Raw genomic sequence first — 27,571 nt, 5'->3', positions numbered from 1 at the left:
GAACTTCTTCCAACCAAAATGCACACTTTGAAAACTTAGCGTACAATTCTTCCTTCCTCAATACTTCTAACACCTTTCTCAAATGTTCACCGTGTTCTTGGTCATTCTTTGAGTAAATAAGTATGTCATCAATGAAAACAATGACAAACTTGTCAAGGTATGGTCCACACACTCGGTTCATAAGGTCCATGAACACAGCTGGTGCATTAGTTAAACCAAACGGCATGACCATAAACTCGTAATGACCGTAACGTGTTCTGAAAGCAGTCTTTGGAATATCATCTTCTTTCACCCGCATTTGATGATACCCGGAACGTAAGTCAATCTTTGAATAAACAGACGAGCCTTGTAGTTGATCAAATAAGTCATCGATTCTCGGTAGTGGGTAGCGGTTCTTGATGGTAAGTTTGTTCAACTCTCGGTAGTCGATACACAACCTGAATGTACCATCTTTCTTCTTGATAAACAAAACAGGAGCTCCCCACGGTGATGTGCTTGGTCGAATGAAACCACGCTCTAAAAGTTCTTGTAATTGGCTTTGCAGTTCTTTCATCTCGCTGGGTGCGAGTCTGTAAGGAGCACGAGCTATTGGTGCAGTTCCTGGTACAAGATCTATTTGAAATTCAACGGATCGATGTGGGGGTAATCCCGGTAATTCTTTCGGAAATACATCGGGAAATTCTTTTGCGACGGGAACATCATTGATGCTCTTTTCTTCAGTTTGTACTTTCTCGACGTGTGCTAGAACAGCATAGCAACCTTTTCTTATTAGTTTTTGTGCCTTCAAATTACTAATAAGATGTAGCTTCGTGTTGCCCTTTTCTCCGTACACCATTAAGGGTTTTCCTTTTTCTCGTATAATGCGAATTGCATTTTTGTAACAAAAGATCTCTGCTTTCACTTCTTTCAACCAGTCCATACCGATTATCACATCAAAACTCCCTAACTCTACTGGTATCAAATCAATCTTAAATGTTTCGCTAACCAGTTTAATTTCTCGATTCCGACATATATTATCTGCTGAAATTAATTTACCATTTGCTAATTCGAGTAAAAATTTACTATCCAAAGGCGTCAATGGACAACTTAATTTAGCACAAAAATCTCTACTCATATAGCTTCTATCCGCACCCGAATCAAATAAAACGTAAGCAGATTTATTGTCAATAAGAAACGTACCCGTAACAAGCTCCGGGTCTTCCTGTGCCTCTGCCGCATTAATATTGAAAACTCTTCCGCGGCCTTGTCCATTCGTGTTCTCCTGGTTCGGACAATTTCTAATAATGTGGCCCGGTTTTCCACATTTATAACAAACTACATTGGCATAACTTGCTCCGACACTACTTGCCCCGCCATTACTCGTTCCGACACCATTTGTTCCTTTCGTTCTATTAACCCCTGGTCCGTAGACCTCACACTTCGCCGCGCTATGACCATTTCTTTTACACTTGTTACAAAATTTGGTGCAGAACCCCGAGTGATACTTTTCACACCTTTGGCATAGCTGCTTCTGATTGTTGTTGTTGTTGTTGCGGTTATTATTGTTGTTGGGATGATTGTTGTAGTTGCTGTTGTTGTTGTTGTTGTTGTTGTTGTTGGGCCGTTTGTTGTAGTTGCGATTGATGTTGCGATTGTTGGGATAATTGTTGCGATTATTGTTGTAATTGCTGTTGTTATTGTATTGGTGATTCTTATCACCGTTTTCCTCCCACTTTCTTTTGACTTGCTTCACATTGGCCTCTTCAGCAGTCTGTTCTTTAATTCTTTCTTCAATCTGGTTCACTAGTTTGTGAGCCATTCTACATGCCTGTTGTATGGAGGCGGACTCGTGTGAACTTATATCTTCTTGGATTCTTTCCGGTAATCCTTTCACAAACGCGTCGATCTTCTCTTCCTCATCTTCGAATGCTCCCGGACACAATAGGCACAATTCTGTGAATCGTCTTTCGTACGTGGTAATATCAAATCCTTGGGTTCGTAACCCTCTAAGTTCTGTCTTGAGCTTATTGACCTCGGTTCTGGGACGGTACTTCTCGTTCATCAAGTGCTTGAATGCTGACCACGGTAGTACGTACGCATCGTCTTGTCCCACTTGCTCTAGATAGGTATTCCACCATGTTAACGCAGAACCTGTGAAGGTATGCGTAGCGTACTTCACTTTGTCCTCTTCAGTACACTTACTTATGGCAAACACCGATTCAACCTTCTCGGTCCACCGTTTCAATCCGATCGGTCCTTCGGTTCCATCAAATTCCAAAGGTTTGCAGGCAGTGAATTCTTTGTAGGTGCATCCTACACGATTTCCTGTACTGCTAGATCCAAGGTTACTGTTGGTATGTAGCGCAGCCTGTACTGTGGCTATGTTTGAAGCTAGAAAAGTACGGAATTCCTCTTCATTCATATTCACGGTGTGTCGAGTAGTCGGTGCCATTTCCTTCAAAATAGTCAAATGGAACAAGTTAATCATACAGAATATTAAGAGTAGTTAATAGTATTTCGTAGCATAATATGAACTCATTTATAAAAGCTTTTTCTTCATATTAGAGTTTTATAAGTTTAAATTCGGGTAGTACCTACCCGTTAAGTTCATACTTAGTAGCTAATATACAATTCAACTACTACAATTCTATATGAAAAACTGATTATAATAATATTTCGCGTTCAAACTTTTATACAATATTTTACAAACTTACAATACCGCTTATTTTACATAAAGCATGAAATATAGCACACAATAACTTTGATACAAGATAGTTATGAAGATAATTCTAGCTAGTACACAAGTCGTTCAGCAAAGGCAATAAAGACACGTAATTCATACGTCCAGAAACAAGTCATGCATTCTGGTTTTACTAGGACTACTTCCCATCCTTGGTCTTGTGGAACATAACCGTTATGGCCGTTGATAAGACAGCGTGTTGTAACGTCGTCAAAGGGACGAGGGTTACGTAATGTCCAACAATCCCGTAACAATCTAAAAACCTCATTTCTTACCCCAATTACCGACTCCGTCACTTGTGGGAACGTTTTGTTTAATAGTTGTAAGCCGATGTTCTTGTTCTCACTTTGGTGAGAAGCGAACATTACTAATCCGTAAGCATAACATGCTTCTTTATGTTGATTGTTAGCCACTTTTTCTAAATCACGAAGTCCAATATTCGGATATATTGAGTCAAAATAATTTCTTAACCCATTGCGTAAAATAGCATTTGGGTTCCCCGCAATATATGCGTCAAAGTAAACACATCGTAACTTATGGATTTCCCAATGTGATATCCCCCATCTTTCGAATGAAAGCCTTTTATAAACCAAGGCATTCTTGGAACGTTCTTCGAATGTCTTACAAACTGATCTCGCCTTAAATAGTTGTGCCAAAGAATTCTGACCGACTCTAGACAAGATTTCATCAATCATGTCTCCGGGTAGGTCTCTTAAAATATTGGGTTGTCTATCCATTTTGTGTTTTTATACTGTAAAATAGACAAGAGTTAGCTTCATAAAAAAAATACTTATTTAATACAAGCAATTTTTACATATATCATAAAGCATAAGCACACTATATTACATATATTACACCACACGAATACAACTATCTTATTCCGACTCGCTTGTTTCTTCTTCTTCGGTTTTGGTTCGTTTTGCCAAGTTTCTAGGGATATATGATGTTCCCCTAATACGAGCCGTAATTTTCCACATTGGTTTAGAAAAACCTGGTGGTTTAGAGGTTCCCGGGTCATTGTTACAACTTAAGGACTTCGGGGGTTGACGATACATATAAAGTTCATCGGGGTTGGAATTATATTTCTCTATTTTTATGCCCTTTCCCTTATTATTTTCTTTTGCCTTTTTAAATTCAGTTGGGGTAATTTCTATAACATCATCGGAATTCTCGTCGGAATCCGATTCATCGGAGAATTGGTAATCCTCCCAATATTTTGCTTCCTTGGCGGAAACACCATTGACCATAATTAACCTTGGTCGGTTGGTTGAGGATTTTCTTTTACTTAACCGTTTTATTATTTCCCCCGCCGGTTCTATTTCTTCATCTGGTTCCGATTCTTCTTCCGGTTCCGATTCTTCTTCCGGTTCTGACTCTTCTTCCGGTTCCTCTTCGGGAACTTGTGAATCAGTCCACGAATCATTCCAATTTACATTTGACTCTTCATTATTATTAGGTGAGTCAATGGGACTTATTCTAGAGGTAGACATCTATCACATAATATCAAACGCGTTAAAAGATTAATATATCACATAATATTCACATGTTAAAAATATATAGTTTCCAACAAAATTTGTTAAGCAATCATTTTTCAAGTAAACACGGTCGAAGTCCAGACTCACTAATGCATCCTAACAAACTCGATAAGACACACTAATGCAAAATTCTGGTTCTCTAAGACCAACGCTCGGATACCAACTGAAATGTCCCGTTCTTATTGATTAAAAACGTTCCATATTAATTGATTTCGTTGCGAGGTTTTGACCTCTATATGAGACGTTTTTCAAAGACTGCATTCATTTTAAAACAAACCATAACCTTTATTTCATCAATAAAGGTTTAAAAAGGTTTACGTAGATTATCAAATAATGATAATCTAAAATATCCTGTTTACACACGACCATTACATAAAGGTTTACAATACAAATATGTTACAACAAAATAAGTTTCTTGAATGCAGTTTTTACACAATATCATACAAGCATGGACTCCAAATCTCGTCCTTATTTAAGTATGCGACAGCGGAAGCTCTTAATAATCACCTGAGAATAAACATGCTTAAAACGTCAACAAAAATGTTGGTGAGTTATAGGTTTAACCTATATATATCAAATCATAATAATAGACCACAAGATTTCATATTTCAATACACATCCCATACATAGAGATAAAAATCATTCATATGGTGAACACCTGGTAACCGACATTAACAAGATGCATATATAAGAATATCCCCATCATTCCGGGACACCCTTCGGATATGATATGAATTTCGAAGTACTAAAGCATCTGGTACTTTGGATGGGGTTTGTTAGGCCCAATAGATCTATCTTTAGGATTCGCGTCAATTAGGGTGTCTGTTCCCTAATTCTTAGATTACCAGACTTAATAAAAAGGGGCATATTCGATTTCGATAATTCAACCATAGAATGTAGTTTCACGTACTTGTGTCTATTTTGTAAATCATTTATAAAACCTGCATGTATTCTCATCCCAAAAATATTAGATTTTAAAAGTGGGACTATAACTCACTTTCACAGATTTTTACTTCGTCGGGAAGTAAGACTTGGCCACTGGTTGATTCACGAACCTATAACAATATATACATATATATCAAAGTATGTTCAAAATATATTTACAACACTTTTAATATATTTTGATGTTTTAAGTTTATTAAGTCAGCTGTCCTCGTTAGTAACCTACAACTAATTGTCCACAGTTAGATATACAGAAATAAATCGATAAATATTATCTTGAATCAATCCACGACCCAGTGTATACGTATCTCAGTATTGATCACAACTCAAACTATATATATTTTGGAATCAACCTCAACCCTGTATAGCTAACTCCAACATTCACATATAGAGTGTCTATGGTTGTTCCGAAATATATATAGATGTGTCGACATGATAGGTCGAAACATTGTATACGTGTCTATGGTATCTCAAGATTACATAATATACAATACAAGTTGATTAAGTTATGGTTGGAATAGATTTGTTACCAATTTTCACGTAGCTAAAATGAGAAAAATTATCCAATCTTGTTTTACCCATAAGTTTTTCATTTTAAATCCGTTTTGAGTGAATCAAATTGCTATGGTTTCATATTGAACTGTATTTTATGAATCTAAACAGAAAAAGTATAGGTTTATAGTCGGAAAAATAAGTTACAAGTTGTTTTTGTTAAGGTAGTCATTTCAGTCGAAAGAACGACGTCTAGATGACCATTTTAGAAAACATACTTCCACTTTGAGTTTAACCATAATTTTTGGATATAGTTTCATGTTCATAATAAAAATCATTTTCTCAGAATAAAAACTTTTAAATCAAAGTTTATCATAGTTTTTAATTAACTAACCCAAAACAGCCCGCGGTGTTACTACGACGGCGTAAATTCGGTTTTACGGTGTTTTTCGTGTTTCCAGGTTTTAAATCATTAAGTTAGCATATCATATAGATATAGAACATGTGTTTAGTTGATTTTAAAAGTCAAGTTAGAAGGATTAACTTTTGTTTGCGAACAAGTTTAGAATTAACTAAACTATGTTCTAGTGATTACAAGTTTAAACCTTCGAATAAGATAGCTTTATATGTATGAATCGAATGATGTTATGAACATCATTACTACCTTAAGTTCCTTGGATAAACCTACTGGAAAAGAGAAAAATGGATCTAGCTTCAATGGATCCTTGGATGGCTCGAAGTTCTTGAAGCAGAATCATGACACGAAAACAAGTTCAAGTAAGATCATCACTTGAAATAAGATTGTTATAGTTATAGAAATTGAACCAAAGTTTGAATATGATTATTACCTTGTATTAGAATGATAACCTACTGTAAGAAACAAAGATTTATTGAGGTTGGATGATCACCTTACAAGATTGGAAGTGAGCTAGCAAACTTGAAAGTATTCTTGATTTTATGAAACTAGAACTTTTGGAATTTATGAAGAACACTTAGAACTTGAAGATAGAACTTGAGAGAGATCAATTAGATGAAGAAAATTGAAGAATGAAAGTGTTTGTAGGTGTTTTTGGTCGTTGGTGTATGGATTAGATATAAAGGATATGTAATTTTGTTTTCATGTAAATAAGTCATGAATGATTACTCATATTTTTGTAATTTTATGAGATATTTCATGCTAGTTGCCAAATGATGGTTCCCACATGTGTTAGGTGACTCAAATGGGCTGCTAAGAGCTGATCATTGGAGTGTATATACCAATAGTACATACATCTAAAAGCTGTGTATTGTACGAGTACGAATACGGGTGCATACGAGTAGAATTGTTGATGAAACTGAACGAGGATGTAATTGTAAGCATTTTTGTTAAGTAGAATTATTTTGATAAGTGTATTGAAGTCTTTCAAAAGTGTATAAATACATATTAAAACACTACATGTATATACATTTTAACTGAGTCGTTAAGTCATCGTTAGTCGTTACATGTAAGTGTTGTTTTGAAACCTTTAGGTTAACGATCTTGTTAAATGTTGTTAACCCAATGTTTATAATATCAAATGAGATTTTAAATTATTATATTATCATGATATTATCATGTATGAATATCTCTTAATATGATATATATACATTAAATGTCTTTACAACGATAATCGTTACATATATGTCTCGTTTAAAAATCATTAAGTTAGTAGTCTTGTTTTTACATATGTAGTTCATTGTTAATATACTTAATGATATGTTTACTTATCATAGTATCATGTTAACTATATATATATCCATATATATGTCATCATATAGTTTTTACAAGTTTTAACGTTCGTGAATCACCGGTCAACTTGGGTGGTCAATTGTCTATATGAAACAAATTTCAATTAATCAAGTCTTAACAAATTTGATTACTTAACATGTTGGAAACATTTAATCATGTAAATATCAATCTCAATTAATATATATAAACATGGAAAAGTTCGGGTCACTACACCTGGGACTTCTGGAAAATTGATTTTCAGATATTTCGGTTCGAGTAGATGACTTTTCGTTCAAGACTCGCCTAAATCCGATATACGGTTTAGGATTTATAGCCTTCCAAAAATCACTACGCCTTTGTAACGACGTGCTGAAAAATTCTGACCTACTCGCGCTTGAACCGTCGCCACGATCAAAATACATCGAGTTAGGATCTGAAAATTGGACAACGGTTAGAGGACTCACATACGGAGCCTTGGCCACTGACCACGTGTCTTTTCGGTTTGTATAGAGGTCGTAGCAGCTGTCCGAAGTCAGCCTTTTGTTTCGATCTCTATTCTTGTTGAAAACTTTATCTTTTGCGAATGATGATGATGATGATAATACTTAAGACTTAACTTATTCACTTTTAAACTTTTGGGGACAATATACTAACTTAGTGACCTTTGATTTAGGTTGACGACCTTTCGGACCGACTTACTACTTGCATACTTTTCATATTGACTTTACCGCACATTCACTGTTAGTTATAGCTTCCCTTTTTACTTTAACTATTTTTGGGACTGAGAATACATGCGCTTTTTATGTTTTACATACTAGACACGAGTACTTAAACTTTATATATGTGTGGGTGATATAACGACACAAACATTCCCCTTAGCACGCTAACGTTTAATTATTGGTTTTTGAACTGGTGAACGCGAATATTAGATATGGATCCATAGGGTTTGACATCCCCACTCGGGCTAGTCGCGCTAGCATTTAACGGGTGTTTAATACTTCGAGAACATACACACTCGCCAAGTGTACTTTTAGGGGGTGATATTTATTTTACGTTAAGTTAGTTACCGGGTGCCCACGGATAAGCATATACTTTATCATACTGATTTGAAACACTGATTTAAACTGCTGGTGAAGCACTGAAATCTCGTGGTCTACATTACATTACTGATTACAACCAAACTATAGCTCACCAACATTCGTGTTGACTTTTTAAGCATGTATTTCTCAGGTGCTTAGACGTTGTTGCTACCGCTGTTAGACTTGCTGTTATAGTCTTGGTGTATAGACTTGCTGTTACAGACTCGCTGTGTTAGACTTCCGCTGCATTACTTAGAGATGTCTCAATCATGGAACTTTTATTTTGCATTCGCAACTTATGTTATTTTGAATAATGGCTTTGTAACGACCTTTGTGTCACGTTTTCGTTTGTAAAACATTTGAAGTTATCTTTTCATGAATGCAAAACTCGTTTTAAAACAACATGTAGTATTATACCGTGTAATGGACCTGTTGTTGACAATTCGTACATGATGATTTTGTACGGGGCGTCACACTCAACCCCGACGAAAACAAGAAAACTGGTCACGCTGCTCAAAAAACCAACGAACTGCAAAATGTGATGGAGACGCATAGCATTTTCCTCCTACGGTCAAAGCCCTAAAAGAACAAGATGACCGGAAAAAAGAAAAACCTTGGGAGAAGAAGAGGGGCGAACATAGAAAGGAAAGCATAAAAAAGGAATAATGAAAACCAAAAGCAAAAAGAGATCAGGCCGGACGTTGGGCGAGATGTCGAAGGCTGGTGGTGACGAAGTAGAGAAACAAAGAGGACAACGGAAACAAGAGAATGAAAAAGAATATCTTCGGACCACCGGAAAACGTCGGTGGCCGGAGCAGCGATCACACGGCTGTGGCGGTGAAGGACAAGGACATGAACCAATTAAGGGAGCGTGAGAGAGAGAAATAAAGTATTTTTTTTTAGTTATGATATGTAGTGTTTAGTTATGAGTTACGAATATTGGATAATGCTGATATGGCATGAAAGAAATTCTAAGTGGTGTAAATGGTGTGATTCATACATCAAATTCATTCTATATTAGTAGTGCAAGTTTCAACTTACTATGATATTGTGATCTATGAATAGATTTGTTTCTTTCCCTTCAATTGTCCTCTTTGGCATGGGATTCGACTCATGTCATTTTCGTAGATCAAGTTATATCCGCGTTCCATATCTTTTGTTTTTAGTGTTTAGTCTTTTTTTTTATCATACTTTTATTTTAATTTTATTTGAAAATAAGTTGTCCATTCATGTTATGTATTAATGTTTGGGTACAAATCCAAAAAATTGGTACACACGTAGACAAACTAGTAACCATTCATTTGCCATAAACACAAACACATGATTTGTTTATACACTCATATCTAAAACACTTGATGAACAAACACAACAATATCGAACCAAAAAACCTTCATATCTCATAATAGAAAAAAATGACGATTCCGTTCTTATTCCCACCACCTTCTTCATGGTTTGTGACACTGATGTCAATATTAAGCTGTTTGTCACTCGCAAACGGTGGATACATGGAAATAAAAGGAAAACACATGCCGTATTCCAAGTTTTTTAATGTCATGGCAACGAAGAAACCGCATAAAGATCGCGAAATAAAGTTGGCTAGTCGAAACGGAATGCTTTTACTATATACACCAGCGTTCCTCGTGGGGCTTGTTTGTTTTGCATCATCTTTGAATCAAGGTCTACGCTTGGTTATGGTTATCTCTGTTCTAACCGTTCATTTTCTCAAGAGGGTTCTTGAGGTACATTGTCTATTACTCCACTATTATTGTTTTTTTTTTTAAAAATCATTTTTTAACTATATAATCTGAACCATTCAATTCTATTGATGCTAATTTCCCTGCTTATTTTTTGTGTATATACTCAACTATAGGCCCGGACCTTAGGCCTATAATTCTAAAACACGTTTTAGACCACCATTAACCGTAATTGTGACGTCAGAGGCAAACGATGTACTTTTTGGTGATTTGGCAAGGTTAGTATTTGACCCCCGGTAACCCAGAATGTCAATTTTTTGTGTCAAATATTTGGATGTTGATGTGGTAAAATCTGATTTGAGATTGGGTGAGATAAAATAAAAAAATAATAAAAATATATTAATAATGAATTATAATTGGATGGTTGTTCTCGTCACCCTTCCGTTATACCTAATTAACGCCTCAAACCGTCAAACTCTAACGCCACGCTATTGCTGTCGAATTTCGTCAACCAAAGCCACGTCAGGAAACGGGAAAGCAGCTGACGCTGCGTTGCGTCTGGTGTTAAAGATATAAGCAGGTCGTTTCATTAATTTAATAGATCAGGTTCGTATACTAGTATAAAAAAATGGATCATTATAAATGTTAATTTTTTAGAACACACAAAACAAATTATCTTAAAAAAGTTTTCAATAGAAAAAAATGCTTGTGAGATTAAATTGTTTGATAAACGAATTTCTTGAATTGATTTTTGAAAAAAAATTGAGTTGATTTTTGAAAAAAATTGTACCGAACGAATTATTATACAGGTTTTTGAAAATTTGATCATTTTTTAAAATTTGAGCTCTGTTCAACTGCACACTTCACACACGTGCTTACGTTTTTTAGCCCCAACAACATGGTGTACGTATACGTCTATGAGTCTCTTAGAACTCTAAAACCAATTGGTGATAGAAAGAAGTACTTTTAAGCTTATATGCTTACATTTAGTTCTTCTCCTACTCGATGTGAGACAACACAAACCGATTAGCTCCAACCGTCCTAACACTAAATACCAACGTTCGAAATAGGAACCAACAAGAAACATGAAAATAATATACGGAGTACTTCTAAACTAATTTTTTTTTTACGTATCCTTAGACCACCATTAACTGTGACTATGACGACAAAGGCATGTGATGTACTTTTTGGTGATGTGGCAAGGTAAAAAAGTGAAGTATTTAAAATGAGCGTGTCAAATTTGAGTGTTAAATTTGTAGTGAGTGATGTGGTAAAATATTATCGGTAGTTAGGTAATTAATATAAAAATTAATGCTAAAATCTGATTAGCTGGAGGGGATTCGACCTTTTTTTCCGTCACCCTCATGACTAACACCCCATTTGCCCCATTAAAGGCGTCAGGAACGTCAGAGCCCTGCCACCTAGATTTTCATGTCATCTGACGGAAGAATTTGATGCACCATTAAGACCATTTCTAACTGTGGCGATGATATCACGGGCAGTTTGGCCAAAAAGTGTAATCTGACTGTGATTTGACAATGTCAGTTTCTGACATTTTTTATCCGCTGTGTCAGTTTTGTTATGTTAAATATAGGGTAGGGTGATGCGGTAAAATCTGACTGGAAATGGGGTGGGAAAAAATTAATTAATAAATACAAAATATGTCTTGAATGTGATTGGTTGAATCCAAACTCACGCATACTCTTCATTCCGTCAACATAGCAACTGACGCAATTTTCCGTCACCAGCTAACGCCTCGATATTTTCGTTACTTTATGTCAGTTGGCCTCCACATCATCTAACGGAGCAAAGAAACGCTCGGTTGGATTTGGTCTAATGGTGGTCTTATAGAGATGTATACTACCAAATGCTTGCCTACAATATATTAATACTGACATAATATATTAAGGCTTTCAACTCAATTAATTGTTTATTGACAAAAAAGTTAGTTCGTCATTTTAGGCAACTAACATTTCAAATATCAACTAACCATTAAAATTTCGGTTTTGTAGGTCTTACTTGTTCACAAATATAGCGGTTCTATGGCACTTGATGCCGCAATACCTATTAGTTTAAGCTACACCATCTCTACAGCGACAACGATTTACGCTCAATATTTATCACAACCATTTCACGAGCCTTTAATCGATCTCAAATACGCAGGAACAACATTGTTTGCTATCGGTATAGTTGGAAACTTTTACCATCATTGCATTCTTTCTAATCTAAGAAAGAAAGGAGATAAAGAGTATAAAATCCCTAAAGGAGGATTATTTGATTTGGTCATATGTCCACATTATATGTTTGAGATTGTTGAGTTCATAGGCGTCTTTTGCATTTGTCAAACAACGTTTTCGCTTTCTTTTGCTCTAGGGACGATGTTCTACTTGATCGGAAGGAGTTATGCAACAAGAGAGTGGTACGTTGCGAAATTTGGAAACAAGTTTAACAAGGATGTCAAGGCTTTGATTCCCTACATTCTGTAATCGATAGTGAGAATATATGTATCCTATGATATTCATATATTTATATTTATACATTGTTCAAAAAACATTGTGTTATCATTAGATGAAAACTGTATATATATATACTTTTAAAGGATTATTATCACACTTAATAATTTTTTTTTTTTTTTTTTTTTTTTGAAAGTCAAACTCACACTTTACCAAAGGGTCATTGGCCTGGCGGTATCGTGGTAATCCTTTTAACCAAAAAGTTGAGGGTTCAAGTGCCGTCGTGAAACATATTTTGTGGTAATTATCACACTTGGTAATTAACAGTGAAAATGTAAATGAGGGATCCCACTATGGGATGGCAATGGGTGGGAAAAAATGCATGACCCGCGGGTATACTCGCGTTCGCTAAAAAAGTTTACCAGCGGATACAGGACGGTAAAATTTTGTACTCGTTGACGGGTTGTGGGTGGGTCACAGGTATAATATATCCATAGCAGGTAAAATCCGACCCACAAACTCGTGGTAGCCATTAAAGAAAACCGCGGGTATACAAATATTTTTAATATAAAACCTAATTTTTCGCGGGTTTACATGCGATTTTATCCGCGGGTCATTGGTATCCCTGAATCGGGGGTACGGGCGATAAAATTATCCATTTGACAGGTAGACGGGCATTGTTGGGAAAAAAAAATCATGGTGGGCGGGTTGCGGATTTCAAAGATCCGTGAATCCGTCCCATTACCCGCAGGTGCCATCCCTTCCGCATGATACTAGAGAAATGTAAGGACCAAAACTGAAAAATTAGCCAAGAACTGAGCCAAGAAGTAATGAAACTCACTGTTTCGCAAAGCCCAAAATACTGGAATTGTTTCGTTCGTTATAGCAAATTCAGAGCTTTTACACATTCACCAACCACAATTAGCAACGATAACACCTCAAGTGCTACTAGAACAAGATCCCGGTTCAACAAATTCGTGTGGAACCAATGTAGAATAGGATTCAAAAACATTAATGATGCACATGTACTGTTCGACGAAATGCTTCAAATGCAACCCGTGCCATCCATATCTTACTTCACTCAGTTGATAGTAGCCACTGTGAAAATGAAACACTATGAAACCTCCATACTGTTGATTAAAGAAATAGACTTTAAAGACACCCTTGATCTTGATGCTCGTGTTTTGAGCGTTTTGATCAACTGTTACTGTAATTTGAATCGAGTCGATTTGGGGTTTTCGGTATTTGGTAGAATATTGAAACATGGTTATGAGCTTGATGTTGCGTTGTTTACTACTTTGATTAAGGGTTTGGTTTGTGGAAATGAAATGGGTTTGGCAGTTGAGTTGTTTAAGGATATGGTAGTATTAGGGGTTCAACCAAATTCGATTACTTGTGGGACCGTAGTTAATGGTTTATGTAAAATGGGCAGCTTGAATGTGGCAATCGAATTGGTGAGGAATATGAAGAAGAGGAAAATGGAAGTTGGTGTTGTGTATAGCATGATCATTGATAGTCTTTGCAAGGATAAAATGGCGAATGAAGCTTTAAGTCTCTTTAAGTGGTTGGTTAATGGAGGTTTAAAACCGAATGTGGGAATGTACAACTCGTTGATTCGTGGTTTGTGTGATGCGGATATGTGGAAAGAGGGTATGGAGTTGTTTGAGAAGATGATGGATCGGGATGTTAAAACGTATACCATATTGGTTGATGGTCTTTGTAAAGAAGGGGAAGTCGAAAAGGCTGCAAAAATGGTTGATTTGATGATTAAGAACGGGGTGAAGGCCGATGTAATTACTTATAGCGCGTTGGTTGATGGGTATTGTTTGCAAGGTAGGTTACGTGAGGCGGAGAAAGTGGTAGATTCGATGATCGGGAATGGTTGTGAGCCAAATGTGCATACGTATAATATAATGATTAATGGGTATTGTAAGAAACGAAGGGTTGATGATGCATTGAAGGTGTTTGATAAAATGTCTGAACGAGGCGTATTTGGTAATACCGTCACGTACACTACTTTGATCCAGGGGTACTGTCTAAGCCGGCAGCCTTCTGTCGCACTGGATATATTGAGGAAGATGTGATCACGCGGTCAACACGCAGATCTTGTTACATACTCGATATTGTTAGACGGTTTGTTTAGAAATAGTTATTATAAGAAAGCAATGCGCTTGTTTCAGGAGATGAAAGACTCTAAGATGGATCTTGATGTTGTGGTTTATGGCATACTCATAAAAGGCTTGTGCAAAGCTGGAAAACTTGAATATGCAAAGAACGTTTTTCGGGGTCTTTCAAGCGAAGAAATCAAAATAAAACCTAATACTCGTATATACAATATCTTGATCCACGGTCTTTTCAAGGCACGGTTTGACGATGAAGCAATCATGTTGTTTCAAGAAATGGTCGAACAGGGCTGCTGCACCCCTGATGGTTGCACATACAATTTAGTCATTCAAGGTCTCGTTCGGAATAAGGATATCAATAGAGCAATCGAGTTTCTTCATGAAATGGTTGGCAAAGGGTTCTCAGCTGATGCTTCGACAGTTGAAATATTGTTGGGTTTATCGATTGATGAAAATGTTGTTCAAACAGTCATTGATGGCCAACGAGCATAAAACAGACTGATAGTCATGGAGATACTTAAGTTAGACCGCTTAGATCTTTAGTATAAAACAAATAGAGTTTAATTTTATTTTTAATTTTAATTTGTATATATATAATATAATAAAATCTTAATGTAGACCGATCAAATATGAAGTGAAGGGTGAACAGCAGTTTAAGTTTAAACAGAATATATACCTGTCTATACAACCTAAAGTAAACTACATCACCCAAAGGAGGATGCTACACAAATAAAGAAATGAGTACATGCTTCTATATCAGATGATCAGGTTGCTACCTTTTCCACAAAGAATTACACATCTACTGTAACCATGCTTTATGCTTGCATTCTCTTGCTGCCACGTTTCATGCTGTTCGTTTGATGCTTCCCCGGAAACATAAGTTCCATTCGTAAATACTATAACTTAGCCGACATACAGCAGGCTTCCTCGGGGATTATTATTCCATAAATTAGTTGTAAATTCTAACCGGTTTCTCATATGTGTGACGGTTCTGCAAAAGAACAATATTTTAACATTACAAGTATTCATTTAATTCTAACATTTACATATTTATCCACAACCTGATGGATATTCAGTTGAACAATAAAATCAAATGTATCGCTGAAATGTTTTTTTTTTTTTTCAAACAAACGGAATTTTATTTAAAATAAAATCCGTGTAAGTCGGTGTTACCTGATTTGCAGCATATGACCTCTTGGGAGAGTTGTCAGAGTGCTCCAACCCCAAATATTGTTCCCAAGCACCATAAACATCTCTTCTCTGTAACCACACATACAATGAGGTTAAGGCATACAAACTCTAAAACTTGTGCATGATGAAGGTAAACTTTACATACCTGAAAACGAGTCGAGACAATATCCGAGTCCTGAAGGTATGTGGGACGGCCCAAAGACAGAAACGCAAACTTCCACTGACACATTGGTTGGTTCCAAATATGAAATATTTAGTTAGAAAGCAAGTCAGAAAACGAAAATACTAAGAGAAATGGAGATATACCTTTGAAAACTCCTCATCTTGAACCTGTAACTTTTTCTGTATCCGTACTTTAACTTCAGCTAATGGTTCGCCCTCACGAATCACCAGGAAAAATGGTTCGCCAAAGTTCTGGACCTGCTGTATATTCAATACACATGCAGACATGAACTGTTTAGTATTACGATAACAGATTGAAGAACTGCAAACACAATTCTGTTCTTTCTTAGTCTTATACGAAAAACCACCTGGTTTTGAGCTGTATCTTTCGCGAAATGATAAACATGAATTAGACGATCCTGAGGACCCAGATCCTTTTCTTCATCTGGAACCTGTAAGAAAACTAATCTCAGAATACTTGCAAAAAAACCATCCATTGTTCTGTCACGAACAAATTCAAACAAATACTTGGGATTGAATAGACCTCGAAAAAAAAAAAAAAAATCCATAAGACAAAACATCAGTGTGGTTCATGATGAAGTACATACCTCCTCAGCACGCAACGTCCAGTATTGATCATTGATATTCTCGATTTTCTCATTCAGGGGGAAGATCTGCATACATGGCAACAAGTTTGTTAGCAAAGTGCCGACGACTATATAAGCTAAAAGACTACTACGACAATATATTGGAAGATAACGTGTAAACGAACTTGAAAACATCAGATACCTTGTAAATTTTGTGGTAAAAAACTTCAAGTAGTCGAAGTTCTGCATTTTTATTAGATAACTCAACCTGTTTCAAAGCACTTGTAAACAATTAACCAAAGAAATCGGAAGAAGTGGGAGCAAAAAAGTACCGGAAGACACATACTGGCACACATAACATATGTGATGTACATTTCAATATCTATTAAGGTATTAAAAATACAAAATTAACTTGAACCTGGAAAAAATTTGCTACTTTACCTTTGTCTTGAGATCATTGATTACATCCCCAACCGTGCTTTGATTTGGCAATCTAATAGTATGTATTACCACCTGACAATTGGTCAACATAACATGTCAGCAAAAAGACAAGTTCAAACCTAGCAAAAAACGGAGATGTCTATAAATTCGGTAGTTACCTCGTCTTTAGTAGCATGATGAAAAGCAACTTTCAGGGTTTTTAAGCCTTGCAGTTCTGGCAGAGGTATATCCAAAACTTCGTAATACAATATATCTGAAGCCTACAATAAGAAAACAAGATTACTATGTTAACGTTTCAATGAAACATTAGCAGAAGCATGATGCTTAATATCAACAGACTATATTACCTGAGTGTAATGAGCCAGCATGTCTGAGAGATGTTCAACTCCACGATACTTGATTGGTTGCGGTTTAGGCTGTTGGGAATAGCAGTTGTGAGATGTAAGCCTGATTTTAGATGGGTCATCTAAGTTTAGATGGCGAGCAAGTTTTTCAACAACATCGTCATAATTATTAAGTTTTGACCTGCAAAGCAAGAAGATTAAATAAATCCATGAACTATAACTGACATAAGCTAAATTCAATCACCGCTGCATTATAGGACTCACAATTCCAAAGAGAACTCATCCTCCTTAGGCTTCTCAAGCGAACGAAAGCGCACAACCTATGCATCATCCAACGTTATAAAATGTAGCAAACTGGGGTTGTAGGATATTTCTTAATCATACACATACAAACACTAGATTAACAGATAGAATTGTAAAAAGAAAACCATGAGTCCCAAAAAAGATCAAGATTTATGTTATACCTGGCGATTGTGAACATATTCTAGAAAGGAAGGAACGTCAGGATAGCGACAACTTTCTGTACTTTCAACCTTAAGTGGTTTCTGAAGGCATATGATGTCCCCATCTTCGAGCTTCGAACCCATAACCAACAACAAAAAAGCTTAAAATTATTTTATGCCAATACTTAATAAAATAGACAAAAGTGAAATAATAACAACAAATAGAATGCAACTGACGACCAAAAAAGAGCTGCCACCACACTAAAACACATACCTGACTACCTCGAAACGTTAACTTTTTGTCAATGTGTTCGCACATAACATTAGGTTCAAACTTGATTTCCTGCAATCAAAAGAATGTATGAAAGGAACAACATTTTAGATTCAGATGAACATAATATATTAATATCTAATACGTGAAACTAAATATGAAAGGAACAGAAACCTCAAATAGTTCAATTTCTTCATCAGGTGCAAAGCCAGCCACTGCATTCAGCTTGGCCATTACTTCGATGGGCTTTCCGGTACCCTTCACAAAGAGCCGCCCAACATACCTGCCATGTACAACAGCTTCAAAAAACTTTGACATGGCACTAATAATTAGTATGATGCAAGACATAGTGCTAATTTGGTGCTATGATCATTCTAGGATGACATTGTGACTGGAAGTTTCACAAAATGCTAAACCTTAGTGTAAAATTGGGCTGTTACAACAGGGTGTGTAACGGGTCGAACAGGAACGGATAATTTTAGAGCACGGCTCAAGTTTGATTGACCTACCATACTATAGATGTTTTCAAATGTTATAGTATAGAACGCCTTAATACATTTGTAGTAATTAATCACATCACATTTTACAAAAATGATATTTAATAGAACATTCAACTTCCAAACATAATATATAATATAAATTTATAAAATATTACATTTAGATAGTAAAATAATATAAGTTATAAATAATTTAAGTTTGTGGTAGATATCAAGATCTTTTCGAAAATATGCAAAAAAGGAAATAAATAAAGAAAGAAACTATATTTTAAAGACGTATAAGGTTTCATACGTTTTCTTTCTATTTGATATCAGTTTAATTAGTAGCAATTACAACAAACACATAGTGGAATGATTTATAGATAACAATATCATTGTTAAGTTAAGAAGAAGACATTATTGAAGAACCAAGTGATGTAAGCGCTGTTAGTATTAATATGAAAATGAAATTTATAAAATGAAATTGCAATTAGATAGTAAAATAACAGAAGTGGGGTATAATTTAAATTCATATGTTTTCTTTCTATTGTGAAAGTTAGAAAAAACCCCTAATGAATAGTAGGAAATGACGTTGGATATCAGTTGAAACGGCCACACTTGGTAAGGCTGTTACTATTATTAGGAATGCATAAGTAATGCACTAAAAATGTTAACTGATAATCACATCTGTCACAGATACAAAGGAAATGATAGCACACGTAGACATGATTCAAAGATGAGAAAAAATGCATACCGAAGTTCCTCCTTCAAAGGATCATAAAGTTTAAAGAAAAGCAAAATTTCCTCTTTAGTCTTCTCAGGTGGAGATATCGGCCGTAAATCCTACATTAACGAAACCATTATGTTGGCAAGAAAAACAAATGTTAAATCATTATCATCCACCATCAGTTCATAAAAATAAGTCATCATTAACGTATACCTGTCCAAGTTCTACTTCCAGAAACAACTTAAGCTCAGCAGTATTACCCTTATTTGCTATCTCTTTCAGATGTCCAACCTAAAAGCCGAAAGGCCCAAAAGGAGAGCCCAGTAAACAAAATGTAAACCTCCAAATAAACTAAAAACTGATGTTCAATAGTGCTGGGCTTAGTATGCTATAGAAACAGTAATTTAAAAGAAAAGTAGATATGTGCATTCATTATATAGAGTAATATAGTAATAGTAATTAATGAAGTACATACAGACTGGGCTTCTTCTAGAGGCGTCAAAGGACGATTTGGCCGGTAAGTGTGATTTTGGCGCTTTGCCCAGAGCCAGAAACGCTGGCATTGTACTGGGATACCCAATTCTTTAGCTACATCTTCCTGAAAAAGAATTTGAGGTTCAATAAGACAAAATAAGTAACATGAGAAAGTATGCATGACGATGTTAAAAGCTTTCAAGGTGTTAACTCTAAGTTGACCCATTCTAAAATGCAAATCAATTATAGACAAGACTGAAAAAAAAAAAAAAAAAAAAAAAAAAACAATAACAAAGATCAATTAGGTATCTTACCTTGAAAAGGGAAAAAGGTGTTTGTTTTTGGATGCGGAAACTACGAACTTTGTCATGATCAACTAGATCAAAATATAAATCTTTTCCTATATGTTCACGAAGGTCTTCATCTCGAGCAACCTAATCTCGTTAAATTACAAGGCAAGTCAAAGACTATATCTCATAATTTTAGTGTGGGGTCAATAGTGTTTACCTTTATAATTGTATACAAATGTGCCTCTGCTTTCTCCTTTCTTTTTTGCTCCTTCTCTTCTTGTTCTTTCTTCAACCTAACCTAAAAGAAGATAAAGCAAGTTCACAATGTTGTTTTTTGGGTATGAGAGAGTTTCGTTGAAAGAAAAGGACAAAAATTTAGTATTTTACTCTTAGGTGCTCCGCTATATCCTTCTCGTCCACGTTACAAATTATTTTCTCCTTGTCACTTTCACGTATATACACAAGCATATATGCATTTGAATACTTTGTGAATTTGAATGGTGAGTTATTGAATCCGGGATTAGCTTGAGGTAACTGTCACACGAGAATATATGTAAAAAATCAGAATAAGTTCATGAAAAAAGTAGCTTTTCTAGATACGTATAAAAAACTTGTCAAATAATCACCTCCTCCTCGCCCCCGTATTGCTCATCTAATGCCCTCTTGATGTCTTCTTTGGTAACACGTTCATCATCAAACTTAAACCTACAAAAAAAGAACAATTTCAGTAATAACAGAAAAAATATATATATTCTAAAGTGATAAATAACTGTCAAGTGTAACTGACTAAGTGATGATACATTTAACTGTAATTCGACTTTCAAGTGAGAAGGCTAGAAAGTAGAAATATGTGTTCAATGCAATACTCCTCAAAGATACGAATCAGCATGCAAAACTCATAATAATGGTATCCTTATCTTATGATTGATTCAAATTCCATAATTGTTAAAAAGGTACTTTTACATTACATTACACCTAAATAATTATAGGAAAATGATAACCATAGCCCTAAGGGCTATGGTTAAGCATTAATTGCAAAGTTAATTTTTCCAATACAAAACTACATATTTCCATGAATAAATTGACCCCTTGAATTTAAGTATGAAAAGTAAGTTATAATATGGAAACTTAACGCTTTGCAATAAATACTTAAGGGCTACGTTTAGCATTCTCTATAATATTAAACGTAGCATTCTCTATAATATTAAGATAGAACAGCACATTATGACTGGCAACAAGGAAAATATAATCTCTTTTTTCACATTTAAACCACTTACATCCACAAACAACTGTAGCCACTATATAAATAAGGATCACATAAAAATGAGCATTGAGAAAAAGCAAATTAGAAGTGAATTGCGTATACGAGATTAAAAACCAAAAACTGTGATGGAAAACATCGGTAAATATGATGGAGTTCACACCATAATAATGTCCACCATGCACCCCGCCACTGTGAACCAATACACTGCGCAAAAAGATGTTGGACCGAAAATCATTAGAAAAATGTCTTGAAAATGCAAAACAAACAGGCAAGCCAAGTTAATCATAAGGGAATTTTTTAATCTTACAGTAGTCATCAGTAACAGAGCATAGTTGACATGTATAATCAGTAGTTCAGAAAAACCTTCAAAAAGATAATAGTACCTGTGAAGAGTATAGAGGTTGCGAACGCTTCTGTCTGCCTGAGGTGATAAATATTTCCCATCGTGTCTATCAAGATCAAGTTGCAAAGGGAATTCATACCGATCATTTATCTGGATTTTCAGATACATTTAAATAGAAAATCCCGAATGAGATGACTGACTTAGTAAGTAGCCTTTTGCTATGGCAAAAGTAATAGCATAAACTTTTAAAATGGTATGCCATAAGTTGAATTCAGTAAAAAGTATAGCAGGTAGAGGAAAATATAATCAACTTAATTCCACTCATGATATAAAAGCATCACTAGCCAAAACTGTTAATTGGAGAGGATGTGGGTATGGGATGAGATCATGAGGTTGGTTATAACACAGAAACTATATGCAATGTTGAGTACGAGACCAATATATGTAACAACCATTCACTCGTGACTTTAGGATAAATAGAAATCGTAGGTTAAGGTTTAGGAACAAAGTTACGGCATTAATCAAGTAAAATCTAAGGCTCAGAAGCACAAAAAAATTATGGCATTTTAACTTTAAGGAGGAAACATGCTCAAATGTACAATGCTAAAACATCCAAAATTCATAGACCACAATAAATTGGTGTCATTCTTAACCTAGGGCTTGCACCAAAAACTTGGATAGGATGTTATACAAACAACAAAAACGTTGATTAAGCCATTAAGGACATGTGCAAAGGAACGAGCCCAGGTGTCAACTAGATACTGGTAGGGGGTGTCAAAGTTTGAATTTTTACAAAGGCTGATGTCCATCCAAACACGAATCGGGCAGAAAAGATACCTTTAAGCATGACATTCACGGAAAAAAATGACTGACCTTCACCATTGTGTCCCGCATGAAATCATATTCAAAACGTTTTAACTGGAGTTGCAGAACAGGAGGAAAGTCGATAAACAGAACGCCCTTCTTTGCATCCTGTAAAGACCGTAACAAAGTAAAGACATTCATCAGCTGCTGTTAAAGATGGGAGGGTAACATTGTATTTATACTAGGATGCTGTTTTTGTGTTAACAATAAAGAAAAACTGTTCCCCCTTTAATTTTTCAATGAATATATAATGTTACAATATCCCCCAGTCTGAGAAGTCTTATCAATATTCAACCTGTGACGTCTAGATGTGGCACCAGACAGAACTTTTAAAAGTTATGAATTAAACTTAAAGGTAAACGTTGACCCAACCTGTAACCCATGTTGTTCAGCATGATATTTATTGTCACCTTCAAGCCGTTCTACTTCAACATACTTATCAAACGAGGCATATATATCACGACAACCTTTGACATCAAGCTGAAGATCTGATATAACATGTAGTTTAGTAACTGAATGTTTGAAATGAGGTATTCTTATGTGAAATGTCTACCATAATATGACTCCTTTCTTGTTGATTTGAAGTCAACATTTACGCATTCAATATAGTTCATATGATGTCCTTCAAACAACTGCTGAATTGTACCCTCCACAACAGTTCCCTGTGCCAGAGAAACAAATAGTACATAAGTAGGTTTTATCAAGAATTGACAATATTCAAGTTTGTTCAAGTTTGGTGACAAAATAACTGTATACCTGCATAGGGGAAAGGCTATTATCCATGATATTGAGAAATCAGTACGTGGATTTCTTTGGTGCAAAGGAGATTTGAAGAGAGGAAAGGCTAAGGTTAGTTGGAAGAATGTTTGTCTTCCTAAAGAAGAGGGTGGTCTTGGAATCAAAAGTCTAAAAGCATGGAACTTGGCTTTAATGTCTTATCATATATGGTGTTTATTAAATCATAAACAATCTATGTGGGTAAAATGGATCCATACTTATAGACTTAATAAACATAATTTTTGGAAGGTAGACGCTTCTAGTTCAGCAAGTTATGGGTGGCGTAAGATGCTGCAAATGAGAAGTATAGTAAGGCCGTTTATCATCCATAAAGTTGGTGATGGAAATGTAACTTCAGCGTGGCATGATACATGGACTGATTATGGGCCACTTAGTGAGCATATTACTCATAGATACGTTACTAGCGCTGGCTATTCGGACGACACAAAGGTGGCAGATTTGATCTTTAATGCTGGATGGCAATGGCCGGATCCATGGATCGATAAATTTCCAATGCTCATGAATGTTAGGCCTCCTGATTTATCAAAGTCTGATGTTATGTGTTGGCGACAATCTGATGGAAATTTGGTTGATTTCTCGACTAAGGAAGCATGGGAAACATTCAGACCACGTGCAACAAAAGTAATATGGCATTCGGTAGTGTGGTTCTCACAATGCATACCGCGTCATGCTTTTATTGTTTGGTTAATGGTGGGTGAAAAGCTGAAAACTCAAGATAAGATTAGAGTATGGGATATATGCGCTAATCAGAATGTTAATTTGTCATGCTCGTTGTGTGGTAACCAACAAGACTCCCACAATCATTTATTCTTTGAATGTACGTATTCTAAGCAAGTGTGGAATCAGGTTCAAGGTTTGATGCCCTTACGATCTCTAGGGGATAACTGGAAAGAGGTTATACATAAGATCAGTCCGATTTCTCATACGCGGGTGGCTAGAGTCGTAGTCTCTAAACTATTATTTGCCGCTACCATCTACTACATATGGCAAGAACGAAATCGGTGTTTGTTCAACCGAACAAAACGCAAAGCAGAGCAAGTTTATAAAGACATTTACAACACAGTGAGACTGAAGTTAATGTCTTTGAGGTTCAAAAATTCACAACATGTGTTGGAGGTGAAGATGAAGTGGAAAATATAGTTTTTGCTTTTGTCTTCCTTGTTTGATTGGCTAGTTTTTGGCTTGCTGGTTGTGTGCTTTGTTTGCATCAACCGTTTCTCATGTAATATTTTTTGATATATATAATTTACCGGGTGTATACCCTTTACCTAAAAAAAATAACTGTATACCTTCATTTTGTCTTCTAGCTTCTCACAAAGAACTCGATTGAGTTCTTGAACATCGTGCTGCAAAAACGAATCGTATGTATCCCAACCAAACGACTTTGTCAACTCTTTGGTGGCGACACTTGTGTCGCTGTATTGAAGCTTATAAAATAAACTCTGCAAAGCCAGTGGAATGCTCCCTGATGGCATGTCATTTTCAGTTGTTGGCATATGATAAACAGCCTGGTTAAAAGGGTAAAATGTGAATGTTTTCTATTAAATGTCATCCGTGAGCATTGACTGATGTAATAAGAAGACCAACCTTTCTGAAATAAGGGATATGGTAAAGGGTCTGTAGTAGGGAGTTCATATAACACGTAGCACCTTGATTTTTGAGGCCTACATAACCGGTCTTCTTCTTAGAATCATGTGACCAGTAATCAACAACCTTTCGAACTGCCACGTCAGCTTCAACTATACATGTATCATTCAAAAGATAGCCTCTACTAGGATCATAGAGTTCACTTAAAGGCATAAATGAAGTGAAACCCCAATCACTCTCTCGTGAATTAAACTGGTGATGTGTATCTGCAGGATGAGATCCCTTATCACAAACCAAACAAGACATAAAACAAAAAGACCATTTGAAACTCATGAAATGATAAAGCCCAAATCAAATTACAGCTTTAAACTAATGCAATAACAATATCAGCCAAGGTTACTTGATTTGTAATGTCAATCGTGAAAACAAACAAAATAATTACTGAGATACTAAAACACACAGAGCTGAAGGATCATACTTGATAACTTAACAGATGGCATCATTTATGAGAAGGTTCAACTAATCATAAAAATTATGTCAACAGTTCCATTTCCATCTGTGATTGAAATTGAATACTGTCGGATGAGATATGAATAACTTTTAAATGGCACTTATCTAGTATGATACACATACCATTTTAAACAAAAATATGGCTATTATGTCAAAGCTTGCCTATTTATAAACTCATAATATATAAAATCATAATACGAATGACTATAAGTTGATACATAATCAGCTGATCAGGTTTCCTATCCAACTAGACTTTCCGCCCCGATAGGGTTTCCTATCCAATTTGTCTTTCCATATTATAGACAAATTCCTACTTTTATTATATGGTACATATTTCCAGTTTTGCATCTCATCTACTAAAAGAGTATCAAGTAAGCAGATGAGGTTTTTCATGTTCATGATACCCGTGGAGGGCGAGTATTTTCACTCATATATACACAACCAACCAAGTTATTCTGTGACCGTTTGTGACTTTTTCCCTAGCCCCCAAAGATATGTTGGCCACACAAGATATGTTGCTAATGAAATTTGAACATAACCCTTGTGAGGATATGAAGAGCCTACCAGTAGGCTATGTTGGGATGGTTAAGAGAGTATCGAGTCTCGGAGACAAATGTCCTTGGAGACAATTGTCCAAAAAGTTTAAAGAATAGTTTACCTTTTCTAATAGTGAACTTATACTGAATTTGATTTACGACAGCTAAGCTGAATTGAGCATATCTACTCCAACCATACGCCAGAGCTGACGAATCAGCAACATCAAGATACATTGACAGATGGTCAACATTGTTTCCTTTAGGGAATATAAGAACTCGCCTGCCAATACAAAACACAATATCAACAACACCAATCATAACAATCGCATTTTAGCTTAAAATCTCAACACATTAATCTAAAACGAAAGTCTACAACTCAACATACCATTTATAGCCTCCAATAGTGAAAACATCAGAGTACAACTTTTTACTATTCACCCTCAAAAAATTTTCGATCGTCCACGTGAACCGTGCTGATGGTGGATCATCAACTACTGGTGTATCAACAACATTTACAGTTTCCGCTGGTGCAACTAACAAACCATCCATCATTCATGTTAATAAATTTCAAAAAATTAATGCAATTCATCATATCAAATTCAACAAACATATTCTTATTTTTAAACCTAGTAAGCAGTACCTTCCATTGGTTGAGGTTCTTCAGTGGCAGCGAAATCAGAATGAGGAACTAGCATCTCTTCATCTTCAGCCTACAAGATGAAATCATATAAAAATCAAACGAAAGGGATCTGACAGCAATTATCAATTCAAAACCCTAGAAATGGTGTACGCTCCCCAAAACAGTGAGAACGAAATAGAAAATTGTAGATTAAATCGATTAAGATAACAATTAACACGAGTTAGAATGATCGTTAATGAGATCGCAGCTGAATAAGACGATCAAGTGAGTATGAGAAAGCAAACGAAAGTGGAAGCACTAGGTATATATAGATACAGGTATAGAGATAATATAAAATATGTATATTGCGAGTGCATGTGTTTGAATGAGTAACAAATATGCGAGGTGTGTGGTTTAGGGATAGAGATGATTACGTCAATCGGAACGGGAGTCATGAGTGTCATCGGCGGTGAAGGAAATATTGAGGGAAGAGGAAGCAGAAAATGTGGGTGGATTTTGACGATTTTAAATTTTTATCCTTCAATTTATTTAATACCAAATTGCCAAAATTGTACCTGTGTTTGTTTATTACTGCCCTTTTATCCAGGTATTTTAAAAACTACAATTTTAATCCTTAATAACGTAAATGAATTCCAATTTAGTTCCTAATGACATTTTTCAGTGCCAATTTTGTCCCTGTGTTAAGTGAGGGATCCCCGTAGTATGCCTAAGTTTCAGGGACAGTCCTAATCATTAAGACCTTCTTTAACGCCGGCGTGCTTGGCCGGTTTTGGAACCAACACGCCGCCGGGCACGGGTTAGCGCGGCGTGTTGTGGGGGTGGGAGGTCGGCGTGCTTCA

At 35.7% G+C, this 27,571-nt stretch overlaps 2 protein-coding genes and 1 pseudogene across 2 annotated transcripts; 2 read left to right on the top strand and 1 right to left on the bottom strand.

Annotated features, from left to right (window-relative positions):
• The first annotated feature begins 9,802 nt into the window (after nt 1-9,802).
• On the top strand, nt 9,803-12,733 carry LOC139862823 (uncharacterized). Its single transcript, XM_071851457.1, has 2 exons — nt 9,803-10,253; nt 12,221-12,733. Exons 1-2 carry the CDS (start codon nt 9,927-9,929, stop codon nt 12,692-12,694), a joined length of 801 nt encoding a protein of 266 aa, XP_071707558.1. The 5' UTR covers nt 9,803-9,926; the 3' UTR covers nt 12,695-12,733.
• A 758-nt stretch (nt 12,734-13,491) lies between these two features.
• On the top strand, nt 13,492-15,276 carry LOC139863399 (uncharacterized; annotated as a pseudogene).
• A 131-nt stretch (nt 15,277-15,407) lies between these two features.
• On the bottom strand, nt 15,408-27,213 carry LOC139862083 (ubiquitin C-terminal hydrolase 12-like). The gene is made up of 32 exons (XM_071850631.1): nt 27,146-27,213; nt 26,733-26,802; nt 26,478-26,625; nt 26,215-26,372; nt 25,047-25,312; nt 24,749-24,967; nt 23,215-23,323; nt 23,034-23,149; nt 22,671-22,769; nt 21,838-21,947; nt 21,569-21,658; nt 20,817-20,895; nt 20,578-20,724; nt 20,408-20,488; nt 20,215-20,334; nt 19,902-20,024; nt 19,640-19,717; nt 19,454-19,542; nt 18,398-18,506; nt 18,227-18,295; nt 17,974-18,084; nt 17,774-17,829; nt 17,513-17,690; nt 17,324-17,425; nt 17,166-17,237; nt 16,927-16,992; nt 16,746-16,811; nt 16,506-16,589; nt 16,282-16,398; nt 16,121-16,189; nt 15,958-16,044; nt 15,408-15,775 (listed from the first exon to the last, which is right to left on the bottom strand). The coding sequence occupies exons 1-32, from the start codon at nt 27,173-27,175 to the stop codon at nt 15,734-15,736; spliced, it is 3,360 nt and encodes a 1,119-aa protein (XP_071706732.1). The 5' UTR covers nt 27,176-27,213; the 3' UTR covers nt 15,408-15,733.
• Between the last annotated feature and the right edge of the window lie 358 nt (nt 27,214-27,571).

Source organism: Rutidosis leptorrhynchoides, chromosome 8, assembly GCF_046630445.1.
Source record: "Rutidosis leptorrhynchoides isolate AG116_Rl617_1_P2 chromosome 8, CSIRO_AGI_Rlap_v1, whole genome shotgun sequence".
NCBI classification, from domain to species: Eukaryota; Viridiplantae; Streptophyta; class Magnoliopsida; order Asterales; family Asteraceae; genus Rutidosis; species Rutidosis leptorrhynchoides.
Note: the sequence above shows the minus strand (reverse complement) of the source record. Positions and strands in the feature narration are given on the sequence as shown.